The sequence below is a fragment of the Bos indicus x Bos taurus genome, chromosome 19, assembly GCF_003369695.1.
Source record: "Bos indicus x Bos taurus breed Angus x Brahman F1 hybrid chromosome 19, Bos_hybrid_MaternalHap_v2.0, whole genome shotgun sequence".
NCBI classification, from domain to species: Eukaryota; Metazoa; Chordata; class Mammalia; order Artiodactyla; family Bovidae; genus Bos; species Bos indicus x Bos taurus.
The window spans coordinates 51,095,409-51,108,961 of record NC_040094.1 but is presented as its reverse complement, the minus strand read 5'-3'; the positions used below and the strand labels follow the sequence as shown (position 1 = coordinate 51,108,961).

At 45.4% G+C, this 13,553-nt stretch overlaps 1 protein-coding gene across 1 annotated transcript in view; it reads left to right on the top strand.

The window, feature by feature from the left end:
• Nucleotides 1-4,941, top strand: part of FOXK2 (forkhead box K2) — a 53,037-nt gene extending 48,096 nt beyond the window's left edge. Inside the window, exon 9 of the mRNA XM_027517780.1 lies at nt 1,707-4,941. Coding sequence (XP_027373581.1) covers nt 1,707-1,903 — 197 coding nt within the window. The 3' untranslated portion in view covers nt 1,904-4,941. The remainder of the gene's footprint in view (nt 1-1,706) is intronic.
• The last annotated feature ends 8,612 nt before the right edge of the window (nt 4,942-13,553 follow it).

Below are 13,553 nucleotides of genomic sequence, written 5' to 3'. Positions count from 1 at the left end.
GTTTCTGGATCAGTTAGTGGAAGACCCTGCTCAGCATGGCCTAGGAACCACACTATGCCTGCTTGAGAATCTGGGACCCGGGTCCCCCTACAGCCATGCCTCCCAAAGAGCAGGCCTTGCTGCCCTGCCCTGCCGCACCAGCCTATTCTTCCAGGCACATAATTTTTTAGGCTTTGACCATTTGTCCTGACCTACCATTAACTTCATTCTGCTCTGAATCATTGCTACATCCTCCTGAAATAGCATTTTTATTCAAGCCAGAGTTTTGTGGGACATCTCCCAAACTCGCCAGGGCTCTGTGTCTCCACCATGGACTGCGGCAGAGAAGTGTGTGTCCTGCTGGAAGAACCCAGGCTTCGTTGCAGTGCTGCCTCCGCACCACACAGGTCCTTATTCTTGAAAGTGACACAGCAGTCATTCTCAAGAGGTGACAGTGGAGATGGCCAGAAGCCCCATGTTAACCAGGTCCAGCTGCCAGTCCCTTTGTTCCCGGAAGACATGATCGTATGAATTTCCCTATACAAAAGCGTACTGGGAATTTAATTCGAATGGTGTTGAATCTGGAAAGGAGGGTGGGAGCACTGGCGTCCTGGCAGTGTTGGAACTCCCCTTTCTTTGACCTCAATGTGTGTTCTGTGGCTTCCCATCTGTTTCATTTTGCAAACTGCCCCCCTACCCTATCTCTCCACTTAGCTTCAGGTTCCATTTCTTGGGAGGAAATTCTGTAGTCCCCCTGTGCTAGCTAAAGCAATGTACTAGAATACCTAGAGTCATAAAGCTTGGTGTAAACCCCTTATGCTTAGAGCTCTTACGCAGCATGTAGAGCAAACTACCAGGAGCTACTGCAGCATTAACATTAAGTGACCAACATCAGGGAGGCGGGGCAGCACAGTCACTGCTGGGGCCCGGGCACGCTCCTGAGGTGAGGCCGCTGTTCCAGGGTCTTCGTGTGCAGATCATTCTCCATCTGGCCACCTGCTGCCATGGTCCTAAGCCTCCCTTGGGGCCCGAAGGGACTGGATAGGGGGGCAGGGGTCTTGCTGGACAGGATGCTGCCTCTCCAGGTCGCTCTTCCAGCACACACCCTGCCTCACCCCCACCCCCGCTGTGGTAAATAGCCCAGGCCCAGTCTGCCTTCCCACTTGGAGAAAGAGCACTTCTGGTGTGGGATGACCGTCTTCGGTTCATCCCTTGTGGTTTGGTTATGCAGAGCATGAGGCAGGCGTGATCAGAGGTGGTGGAGGCCCTTGTGCCAGCGGGAGTCCAGGAGGAGGAAGGGCCTCTCGGTGATGAAGACCAGAGAGAGGATAGGCTTGGGTGGAGGGGTGTGGGGAAGCCAGCCTAGGGCTCGCTGTAGATCCCTCCCGTGACAGGCTTGGAGCAGGTATGTGGCTCAGATGCAGGCTTAGCTTGCTATACCCCAGTCCCCTCCTGGGCTCGGGCCCTGCATTGAGGAGAAGCCAGCAGCAGCCCCTTGGCCACAGCACTAAAGCCATCTGCTGTGTCCTGCCTCTGCCTCCCGTCCTCCGCCCTCCCCCCTTCAGCAAGGCAGCCCACTACTGGAAGCAGTAAACAGATGCTGTGCGTTCATAGAAAGACTCACTGTTCACACAGTTAGCATGTGGTGGGGTTTCTGATCCCCAGGGGCCTGGCAGGGACAAGCGTCCACCCAGACGCATGGGCTCTGACTCACTGTCTCTCCGCAGCAGCAGCGAGTCCCCTGCACATGCTGGCGACACATGCCTCCGCCTCCGCCTCCCTGCCCACCAAGCGCCAGAACGGTGACCCAGCGGAGCAGCCGGAGCTGAAGCGGGTCAAGACGGAAGACAGTGAGGGTCTTGTCATCGCCCTGAGTGTGGACGCGCCGCAGGCTGCCATGCGGGAGAAGGGCGTCCAGAACTAGCGGCCGGGAGAGCATTTCTCACTTTAACGTCAACTCTGTGGTGCCAAAAGGAGACACTGCCTCTCACCGACGCTCGGAGCGTGTTCCCTCGGTGGGTAGAGGGCCCTGCGGTTGGACTTCACCTCAGCACTGGAAACACAAACCCAGGTGGCCTTAAAACTCCTTAAGTTAAAAGACTGAAGTCACCCCTGAACATCAGAACCACAAACAGCAAAGCCGGGCTCCGGCAGTGTCTCCCCGCCCAGCGTTCAGCTCAGCTCCCAGTCGAGACTCACGGTCCTTCCCAGGGAGGACACGCCCGGTGCGAGCAGACCTGCTGGGCCTGGGCCGGAGCCACCCCACCGCCCGCTGCCAGTAGACAAGACAGTATTTTGTTGTTCACATGTGGAATTAGAATATTTTGAGGTGTACTTTCTTTCTTTACAAAATAATGGGGTCTTTGACATTTCAGATCACTCCATTTCTACTCTGGAAATTTTGGAATCGCACAGGACCTTTTGTGTGGATTTCATTTGGGGAGAAGCAGAGCGTAGTTTTGTTTGTTTCTGTCGTTTGTTTTCAGCCTATGGAATGATTTACTTTTGTCTGTCCTGTTTAAGTCAGATGGAACTACTTGACATCTGCAGATTTCCCACGTTAGAGCAGTTACCTGATGAATTTAATCCTCCATTTCCACGTGTAGGACGGACATACAGACAGACACCCCGCGGGCCACTTGTAACCCTGACGGAAAGCGCTGCCAGGCTCCTGGAGCTGCACTTACCCATTTCTCTTTCTTGCTACCTTTTGTTGTTGTTTCTTTGTGTTGACTTTGTCCCTGGCATATTTTCCACTCTAAGTAAAACAAGTCTCCTACGTATTGTGTATGTTTAAAACGACAGAACTGTTACTTCGTCATTTGGAAAAAAGATTCAATCTTTTATCACACGCCTTTTTCAAGCAAAGGTCACAGATTTCTCCGTGACACGTTCACTGTTTTAGGTGCCGTCCCCAGCTCTCGGCATCATCCAACCAGCCGGCCGCCCCGTGATGTCGTGGTTGCCCCCTCACGGCAGGAGCAGCTGCTGGGGTGGAGCAGAAGCTGCCTGTTAACACAAGGGTCTTGGAAGCAGGCACCCTCCGTCCGGTAAGCGTTGGAAACACCTAGGTTGCTTTTTGATTTGTAATAGGAAATTCCCCTCAACCTTTTAGAACTGAATCTAATACTAGCTGATTTCTCTCCTATAAAAAATAAAAGCGAGAGAAAAGGAAACAAGGTGAGAGAATGAAAAGTCGGAGGCCCACTTGGCCTCAGCCTGCGTTCCTCTGAAAGAAAGCCACTCACCTTTCCAGAGGTTTCTGGGGTCAGAGCTGAGCAGCATGCAAACAGAAAGAGGGCTCTGGCCTTATTGTGAATTTTTAAATGTCATCATCATAACATTATTTATTTAAATGTAGTTATTTTGGTATTTAATTTTTTTTAAAGAGAGGAAAAAAAAAACCCGTGTATTTTCCTGGTGGAATGAAATGGCTCAGAATGGTATATTTAGGCAATTTAAAAACATTTATTATTTACCTAAAGACCAAATATGATAAATCTGTTCTAAGTATTGTGTGTCAATCCACGGTATGGAGCTGTCACAATGTTACTGCAGATAATGCATATTAAAATTATGAAATTACTGCACACTAGCTGGATTTATAACTCAGCCATTTAAAAAAATAAAAACAAAACCATCATGTGAATGAGACCACGTGTGTGACAGTAGCAAAATCTAACTTGCAGACTGAAGCACGGACGGATCAGAGCACCTCAGGGCAGCAATCTACATCTCCCAGGCACTTTACAGATACCTTGGAATGTATATTTTTATTTGTCTTTTTACACAGAAGGTTTGCAATTTGAAAAATAATTCAGATGTGATGTGTCCTGTTTGTGGGGTTGGGTCACTCCACTGAGTGCTCCAGACCTGTCAGTCACGGGCCACTGCAGCCCCCTGGCCGTGGGCTCTGGGGAGGTGAGTGGACGCGACCACCTTGGTAGGGAGACGGCTCGGGTGGCGCTGAGCAGGTGCCTCGCGGGTGGCCCAGGAGACGCAGCTCCACCACCATCCTGAAAGGCCTGGTAGACTTTCCCTGTGTAAGCCCCGTCTATCAGTTGATTATTTCTGAGCCTAAAATGTCGACTTTTTGGGTTTGGAGGGATTGATTTCTGCTGGGTTTATAGGTAAGAAAAGTACCCTGTTCTCAAATCTAAAGGGAGAAGGATAGTTTTTGCTGCTGGGAGCTAAAGCATGTCTTTTTCAAAGGCGAGGCGTTCTCTTTCCTTTTTCCTGCTGTCTTGGCTCATTCATTGGCACATAGGTATTTAAGAATATCAAGGAAAAGGCAGAGGGAAAAAACATAGATTAACAAACTGCCGTGTCCTGGGCAGTTTTTAAAATGTTTGAATTCAGCTGTGAATTCCCTTCAACACCTGGGAGTCGCTGAGCTTGTGTCCCTGTGGCCCCACTTGGTGCCTGGTGCCACGTCAGCAGTCACAGTGCACTTCCCTCCCACCCAGTAGTCCGCTGGTGGTTCCTAAATGTGTCATTTCAGAAAGTCTCTGCTTTGACCTTTGCCAAACTTCTGAGCTCCCTCAGGGACGACAAACTTCATTTCAGCAGCTTCGCCCCGAACCAGACAGAAATACAAAAAGGAAACTCACACGTGATGCAAGTGATGTGGCGTATCCCAAGGTGTCCGCGCATGATTTGGGGTTGATCTTCCTCTCGTGTCAGTAGAGTCTCCGCTCAGACAGTTGAGCTCCTTAAATGCATCACCCCCACATCGTCCTCTCCTAGAACAAGAGTAGGCGAGGCCACGGTCGGAAGGGGGCGGGGCGTGTCAGGACTTGGGATTTCTGTGCTATGTGACTACAAGGAGACAAGTGACAATCTTCAAGTCCTAACCTCCACTATTCTAGAAAGGATAGTGGTGATTTGTGTGCAAAGGTTTGAAATTTTAAAAGTACCAAGTTCCTGAAATTCAATAAAATATTTTTATTAATTTTAATTGAATACAGAGTATCATTGTCCTTTTGATAAGCTTAAGCAGGCACTGCTTTTTTATATACTCTTTTCGGAGCACGCCAAAGGCCTAGGTAGCACTGGAGCGCCTGTGCCAAGACACTGCTGACAGCAGCAGAGCAGGCGCCTTGCCTCCACCGGGAGAGAGGGGGCACCGAGTGTCTGCATGGGCAAAGGGAGTTGGGTCACAGGCAGTGCTAACAAAGTCCTGCTGGCTTTTATCCATCCTGTCAGAGTTTTAAAACTAACTTTGAGGTTATGGTGTAGCTCCCATTTCTTCTGATTTGCTCCTGAGCCTGAGATACATTCTCCCGTGAGATGGAAATTGTGTCTAAATTTAGAGGCACACGGGTACTCCAGTCCGCAAGTCACTGTTAGCACTGAAACTGTCCAGCTACTGAAGAGTCTGTGGCACAGATTGCTGATGTCCTAAGGGTTGGGAGGAGGAGGAGGAATACTGAAATGGCGCCACAGAGGCCTCTTTGGGAGATAACTGAAGTTCAAGGACAGAGTTCACAGGGAGTTTTGTTCTTGACATTCATGTCCTAATGTAAAAACAGTTATATTAGCATAAAAGAACTGCTCCTTGTGTACTGACTCTCTTTCCTAACTAACAGAAGCATCCCTAAAGATTTCTCGGATCTTTTGTCCATGTTGTATTAATAGATGCTTTAGGATGTGTTAGGTCTTACCTCCCGCTTCTCACTCAGGAAAAGCTACTCCGATAGTTATTAGGATCACCTTGTTGAAGTTAAACTGAGTCAAATAAGAGGGGACAGGTATCTTAGAGAATAACCTACCTTTACCCAAGGAAAAGGTGTTGTAAGGGACTTACCTGGTGGTCACCTGGCTAAGACTCCCAGTGCAGGGGGCCTGGCTGCTCTCCTGGTTTGGTCCCACGTGGCATAACTAAGTTGGCATGCCACGACCAAGACCCGGCGCAGCCAAATTAATTACATACTTCTTAAGAAAGATGTTGAAGGAAGCCTTTAGGTATAGGAAATAATTCAGTTAACTGATAAGAGTTTCTTCATGTAGCAAAAGCCAAGCTATTGGAGGAGGCCCACATTTAGGCCACATTTTGTCTGTAAGGAATACACTGGGGGGCATTCCCTGGCACCCAGTGCTTAGGACTCCACGCTTCCACTGCCAGGGGCACAGGTTCCATCTCTCGTCACTGAGCTGAGATCCCGCATGCAGTGTGGCGCAGCCCAGGCAGGAGAAAGAAAGGAAGGCGTTGGGGCGTGTCGTGACTCTGTGTGTGGTCACCATACAGTGCATTGAGGCCTAAGCCTGGGAGGTGAGAGAATCCGTGGTATGGAGTGGCTTGCACGGTGGCGCAGGCCTTGGTGGAACACTGTGCTAACTTGACTCGTCTCTCGCAGCCTCTCCCTCCACGTTTATGTGCACAGCAGTACAAAATGAGATTTTAACACGGGTCTCAGGTGACCTCTGATGAGGCACAAAATTTCTGATTTTAGAAATGTCCTGAGGTCCCACACTCTGCCCTATGTCTCAACCATTAGCTGAATAAATAAAGCATCTATCATATCTATTCTCTGAAAAAAGAAATAACAGGAGTATTAAAACCGTAAGAACAACCAGTGTGGTGACTGTTTTCTTGAATTTTTCTTCCCTCTTGTATCTCCTAGTGTCAACTCTAGGACAGCCTGAATGTAAGAGCTGCATCTTAGGAATGAACAGAATACCCAAGAGAAGCCCTCTCCCCCTGAGGAAAGCGGGGACCCCTGTGGGACATGGGGAGGGGAGTCACAAAACTACATTTGTAAGCAGTAGCCCTGGAGGCACTGAGGATTCAAAAGAGGAACTAGGCGAGGGGACTTCTTTCTAGTCCAAAGAAGGTCAGGGAGAGAGGAGGGTAGAAATACTTCTCTTTGGCCCCAAGAAGTTTACAACATCACACACAGGCTAAAGCCTGAGCTTTTTAGCCAAAGGCCAGAAAAGGGGGTACCTTGGAGACAGGACATTAGAGGAAGACTCCCTAGGGCTAGGTATGGCATTCTGGGCTCACCCTCACCTGCACATGCCTGGAATTGACCTTGAGTAAGCAAAGGCTTTATTAATTGAACAAACTCCCATAAAGATTGGCCCCAGATAGCACTGCAGAGCTTGGCAAGCAACTAACCCCAAACAGCCTACAGAGGGCAGGTCAGCCTGTTTAGTCTGAATCTAGCTAGGTTATTTGCTTAGAAAAAAAAGTTCTGCATTCACTAGAGGATTTAAACAGGACTCAGATTCATAAAATGAACAATGTCCAGAATGCACAAAATCTCTTTATGCCAGGAAAATCTCTTAAGGGGAAAGAAAGTTAACATGTCAGTTGAAGTATGTTGGAATAATTGGAAAAGGACATTAGCTTTCTATGGCTTTAATTATTGTAACCAAACTCCATGAAGTAACGGCAGATGCTCTTGAAATGAACCAAGAGCTACAGAACTTAAAAATAACAAAAAAATAATAACAAAAAATCCAGTGGATCAACAGAAAGATGCTTGGAAACAAACCTTAGGCTCAGGGACCTGTGAGATAATATAAAGAGATCTAATATACGCTGGCTTAGTGAATTTCCAGCAAGAGGAAGAAGACATTAATGTTTAAAACAAATATTTTTTAAATTGATGCCTGAAATGTCCCAAATATAATTCTAAAGATTCACAGTTTCAAATAGGATATACCCAAAGAAAAACCCTGTGAAGGCATTACCAGTGGTTATGAAACAAGACATTTTGTCTGGAAAGCAGCCATAGAAAAGTGACTGGTGGCATACAGAGTAACAACAATCTGAATACAAATTTCTCATCAGGAACCATGGAGGCCATAGGCCTAGAAAATTTTCAAAGGGCTGAAAGTAACTGTCAATCTAGAATATTATATCCATAGAAAATATCAGGAGTGCAGATTAAAAGATATTCTTAGATGAAAGAAAATTGAGAGAATTCCTAACCTATAGAGACGCTCAAAAGGAAATGCTAAAGGACATTCTTAAGGCAAAAAGTAATAGCAGAGAGAAAACTTGGAACTTCAGGAATGAAGGAAGAGATGAACAGAAATGGTAAATATTTGGGGAAATAAAATAGTTTTTCTTCTTAAATACTTTAAAATATCCTAACCTTCCAATGTAAAAGTTTTAACACTGTCTGTCAGGGTTTTCAGTGTCTATACATAATATGTATTGACAAAAGTACAGTATAAAGGAGGAAGGCAAAGGTCTAGACGTCTCTACATTTCCATATTGAAATGGTGAAACATTCTGAAGTAGACTGAAAAGCTAGCTTTGTGTGCCATAGCCACTGGTGCAATCACTAATAAAGGAAAAATCCAATAGGCAAATTAAAATCGAATGCTAAATTTTTCTTGAAATAACACAAAGAAGGCAGAGAACAGGAAACCAAGGTGGAGGGGATAAGCAAAAAAACAATATGGTAGGATCTTACCAATAATTACATTAAATATACAGTCTAAGCATACTCAGTGTCAGTTGGATCAAAAAGACCCAACTTACTTTAAATAATATGGATAGGTTAAAAGTAAAAGGATATAAGAAGTAAATCCTGCAAACATTCAAAAGAAAGTTGGACTATATTAATGTCAAAGTAGAACTCAGGAAAATTACACCTGAAGGACACTGCATAATGGTACAAGGTCACCGTGCCAAGATGTACAACAGCCCTAAGGTTCCAAGCACCGAGCAGCGGTCTCAAATGAAGCAGGAACTTTGGTTTCTGGTTCCATGGAGCTGGGAAGTCGTCACTCCATCCATCCTAACACATAAATAGCACAACAGCCTGAGAATCAACAACTCATCTCAGATCTAAGGGAGGTGAGGATACAGGGCAAACCACTAGCCCCAAGATTAGAAAGAGAAAATACAAGCGTGGAGACGGAGAGTCCGAGTGTTGCAACAAAGGAACCAGCATGACACAACAGACCCAAAGTAGCCAGATGAGTAAATAAACAAACAAAAATTTTTTTTTTTACAAAAAATTTTTTAATGGCAAGAATTGACTAAAAGGAAAACAATTCATACAGATGGAGCAAGCATCAGAACCAGATGTGACAGGGTGTTGGTGTTAGCAGATGGGATTGAAAACAAGGATTAATATGCTAAGGACTAATGGATAAAGTAGACAGCATGCAAGAACAGATAGGCGATGTAAGCACAAAGATGGAAATCCTTAAAAAGAAGTGAAGAACACTGTAAGGGAAATACATGTCTTTGATGGGCTTGCTAGTAGACTGGACACGACTGAGAGAATCTTTGCGCTTCAGGAGTTATCAGTAGAAACAGGTAACAGGAGAAAGACTAGGGGGAAAAAACACAATATCCAAGGACCACAGGGCAGCTACATGAGGCATACAACCTATGTGCAACAGGAGTGCCGGAGAAGATGGAAAGAACAGAAGAAATACGTGAAACAATAATGAGTGAGAATCTACCCCAGTTCCAGGAAGCTCAGAGAATGCCTGTCAAGATAAATGCAAAAAAAACCCCACAACCAACTACTTAGGCATAACATTTTCAAAGACGACAGTACAAGACAGAAACAGATGTAGTAGATATTAATCCAACTATATCAGTGATCACTTTGAACATCAGTGGTCTAAATACACCAATAAAAAGCATAGATTGTCAGAGTGGATCAAAAAACACAACTACATGTTGTCTACAAGAAACTAAATATGAAGACATTTCATATAGATTAAAGGTAAACAAACAGGCAAAGATAACCATGCTAACACTAATCAAAGTAAGAGTAGTGTTTCTGTTTTGGCCACACCACGTGGCTTATGAGGTCTTAGTTCCCCAACAAGGGATTGAACTCTCAGCAGTGAAAGCACAAAGTCCTAACCACTGGACCGCTAGGGAATTCCCAGGAGTAGTTATTTTATTTTCAGACAGAGCAGACTTCAAGGACAGTTATCACCAATAAAGAAGGGGGCACGGTATCATGATAACAGGAGCAATTCTTCAAAACAACGTTAATTAAATGAAGCAAAAGCTGACAACTAAAACAGATAAATCCGCATTACATTTTGACACTTCAACACTCAACTCTAGGTGACTGATATTTTTAAGTAGAAAGCAAGTCTATAAGCCTTGAACAACCCCAGTCAGTGTAACTGTGATTGACAGAGTGTTCTACTCAACAGAATACACATTCTTTTCACATGCACATGGAACATTTCACCAATATATACCAAATCTTGGGTAATAAATCTTTTCAAGAGTTAAAGAATTAAAACCGTACATAGTATGTATGCTCTTTGTCAATTAGGGAAATCAAAGTAGAAATCAATAATAAAGGTATTTTTAAAATTCTCAAATGTTTGTGGATACTGGAAAAAACTTTATTTTTGATCTGCACAGCACACAGCCTGTGGGATCTTAGGTCCCCGGACCAGGGATTAAACCCGTGTGCCCTGCAGTGGACGTGTAGAGTCTTAACCACTGGACCACCAGGGAAGTCCATAGACAACAGATTTTGAGATAATCCATGATTCAAAGAGGAGGTCTTAGAAATTACAAAAAGTCTTAGAAAACTGGAGCAGAATGAACATGAAAATATATCAAATTTGTGAAAACAGCTAAAAGAGTTCATAGGGAATTTTATAGCACGAAATGCTTATAGAAGAGGAAACCTAAAATTCTACCTTAAACTAGAAAAGACTGAACTAAACCCAGAGCAGTCAATATAATTGAAAAAGGAGATAAGAAAAATATCAATGAAATAAAAACTGATTCTTTGAAAAGAAAAAGATTAGCAGATTAACTCCATCTGGAATGACCAAGGAAAAAGGACACAAATGACCACTGAGGAAGGCGAGAAGGGCTGCTGTGATGAGCTCCGGTGACAGCAGCATTATTGGTGATCGCCCAGACCTGGAAGCGTTCCAGACATCCTTCAGTAGGTGAAGGAAGAAACAAGCTATGCTTGTTAAGTGGAGCCCCACTTGGAAATCGAAGAAGCTACTGAAACAACCGGTGAATCAGGCATTTCCCACGGAATGAAGACTCCAGACTTAAGATGCAGACTGCATGCTGGGGACTGAACTGTACCTCCTCCCCGCTAAATATGCTCGTCCTAACCCTGGTTGGGACAAGTCAGTGGAGACAGGAAGGATGTTTGTGTTTGCCAGAGGCTGGAAGTGGGGAGAATGGGCAGTGACTGCCATTGGGAATGGGGCTTCGGTACTGGATGATGGAAGGTTCTGGAACTAGGGAGACTGCACAACACTGAATGTATGTACTCAGGGCCATGAACTGTACTCTGTAAAATGACTTAAATGGTCTATTTTATGCATACTGTACAACTTCTAAAAGTTTTACCTGGAAGAAGATGGGGGTAAAAAATAGGATTTATGTGATGAGCTTACAGATCTGATGCAACACAGCTGCTGAGCAGAACGAGGGGTTGAAGGGTTCAGGGGTTGGAGTGCAAAGGAGAGTGGAGCTTAACCCGTGTTCTGCCCAGGATCCCTGGGGAATTTGCTAAGGGAGGAAGCAAATTCATCCACTCAACACCGGGCCCAGAGGTGGCTGCTGCATGTGACCAAGTCAGGCACACCTAGGCCTTGAAATGACTGCAGAAACCGGGCTGCAAAGGCTGTGTGTGTCTGCCCTTCACCACATCACAACTGAAAGCACCCTGAAGCGGAATTTCACAGAAAATGCCAGCTGGATTTTCTTTGGAGCCTCAATCAAAACGGACTACACACTGGCCGTTGTGTACAGAGCAGATTCGGGAGACTGCCTGGCCTCTTACAGACGTCCTGCCCCTGCCCCAGTCTTGACCGCGACTGGGCTGCGATGGAATGAATCTCCCTGAAGCTGTGAGGTTGCTCGGGTGCCTGACAGCCGTCCCATCCTCCCTTGTGGACCATTTTCGGAAGGCTTTGAATGGTGTCCTCCAAGACACAGGCTGACCTTCGAAAGAGTGGGTGTTACAATGATTTTAACATGAAGAACTCTTCAACGGAGTAACAGGAGACAACTCTTTTCTTGGAATTATTAAAGTAGTTTGATTGGTGGCTCTTATTCTTGCTCAGTGTTCATTCAGATGGTCTGACTATTCTGGGCTGGACTGGTTGCGGGTGTCCATCTGCAATCTCAAGGCCACGTCCAGCAGGCACTGGGAAGACAGGCACTGTCAGCATGGGCGCTGGCCCCTGGACATGGTAGACCCAAGTCCAGCCCCTCCTGTGTGTGTCAGAACAGCAGCAATCACTGATTTTCTGGAGTCACACGTCTGCTCTGGACATCAAGACACCTTCTTCCGTAGCACCTGCCCAAGAAAGTAACTGGCCCTTTGAGGTAACTAGCCCTCATCAGTTCACACCCCCCAGAAGACAAACTCACCGTCACGCAGACCGTGCTCGATGACCGAGCTCTGACTGGCAGCCAGGATGAGGACTCTATAGAGTCTATGATATTCCTCCAGCATCTGTGCGCAGCACCGTCAGAACAGATGCCCAGGTGAAAACAGCTTTTATTCATGGTGACATTTCTCACACATAAAATATATATAAATTTCACTAGGTAGGTGTTGCCGCGGATCCTTTTTGTAAAAATCCACTGTATGTTTCTATTTTGGTGGCTGTGGTATAAATACTTTAAATGGATGCCAAAACTATAAAATTACTAACCCGAAATCCATGATGCCAAAATGTGGCAAGGACTTTATGAGAAAATTACAGACGAGTATTTCTTATACACACATACACACACGGATCCTTAAATATACAGCAAGTCCGATTGGCAGTAACTAACAGTAACTGAACAAGGACAACGCACCGCGACCCAGTGGGGTTTATCTCAGGATGGCAGAGTTGGTTGAACGCTCAGAAATCAGTGTGATTCACCACGCGAACGGAGTAGGTAACCATCTTACAAAACCACGTACCCATCTGCAGCGGCACGAAGCTGAGTGCTCACACCTCCTTCAACTCGGCGCTCTCAACAGCTCATCTGCCCCCCTCTCGTCTTGACCCCACCCAGCTGCATCACGGGGCACTGTTCAGGTGGGTCCAGAGCCCTTACATGCTTAGAGTGAAAAAACCCTGCATTCCGCAGAGAAACGAAACAGAATCCACAACATACATACCATTTCCAACATCCAAGATACAACCCCACAGTACTAGGACACGCAGGTCCATATGACTAGTACACAGAATGAAAGAAAATCAATGAAGACTTGCTCTGAGAAGATCCAAATGTGAGAATGACCAAAGACTTTAACTCCTGTACTATACGTATGCACAGGATGTAAAAATTGTTCATGTGCATGAGCGAATGAAAAAGTTAGTTAAGAATTAGAAACTAGTTTTAGATTCATCTCAAGTTTAAAGGATATTGTAAAGTCTTTAAAGAAGAGTGGGCAGTAATAGGTCATTTAGTGGTATTCAATGACATGATCCTATTTTTTCAAACAGGAAAAAATACTTTAAAAACTGTATGAACAGCCTTAATAATCACTGAGTGAGGTAATATAAGATGTTATACGTGTGTACTTGAATCCCAACAAGAGACAACAGCAGAAGAAATTATTTGAGGGAATAGCTAGGAAATCCCACAAACTTGATGA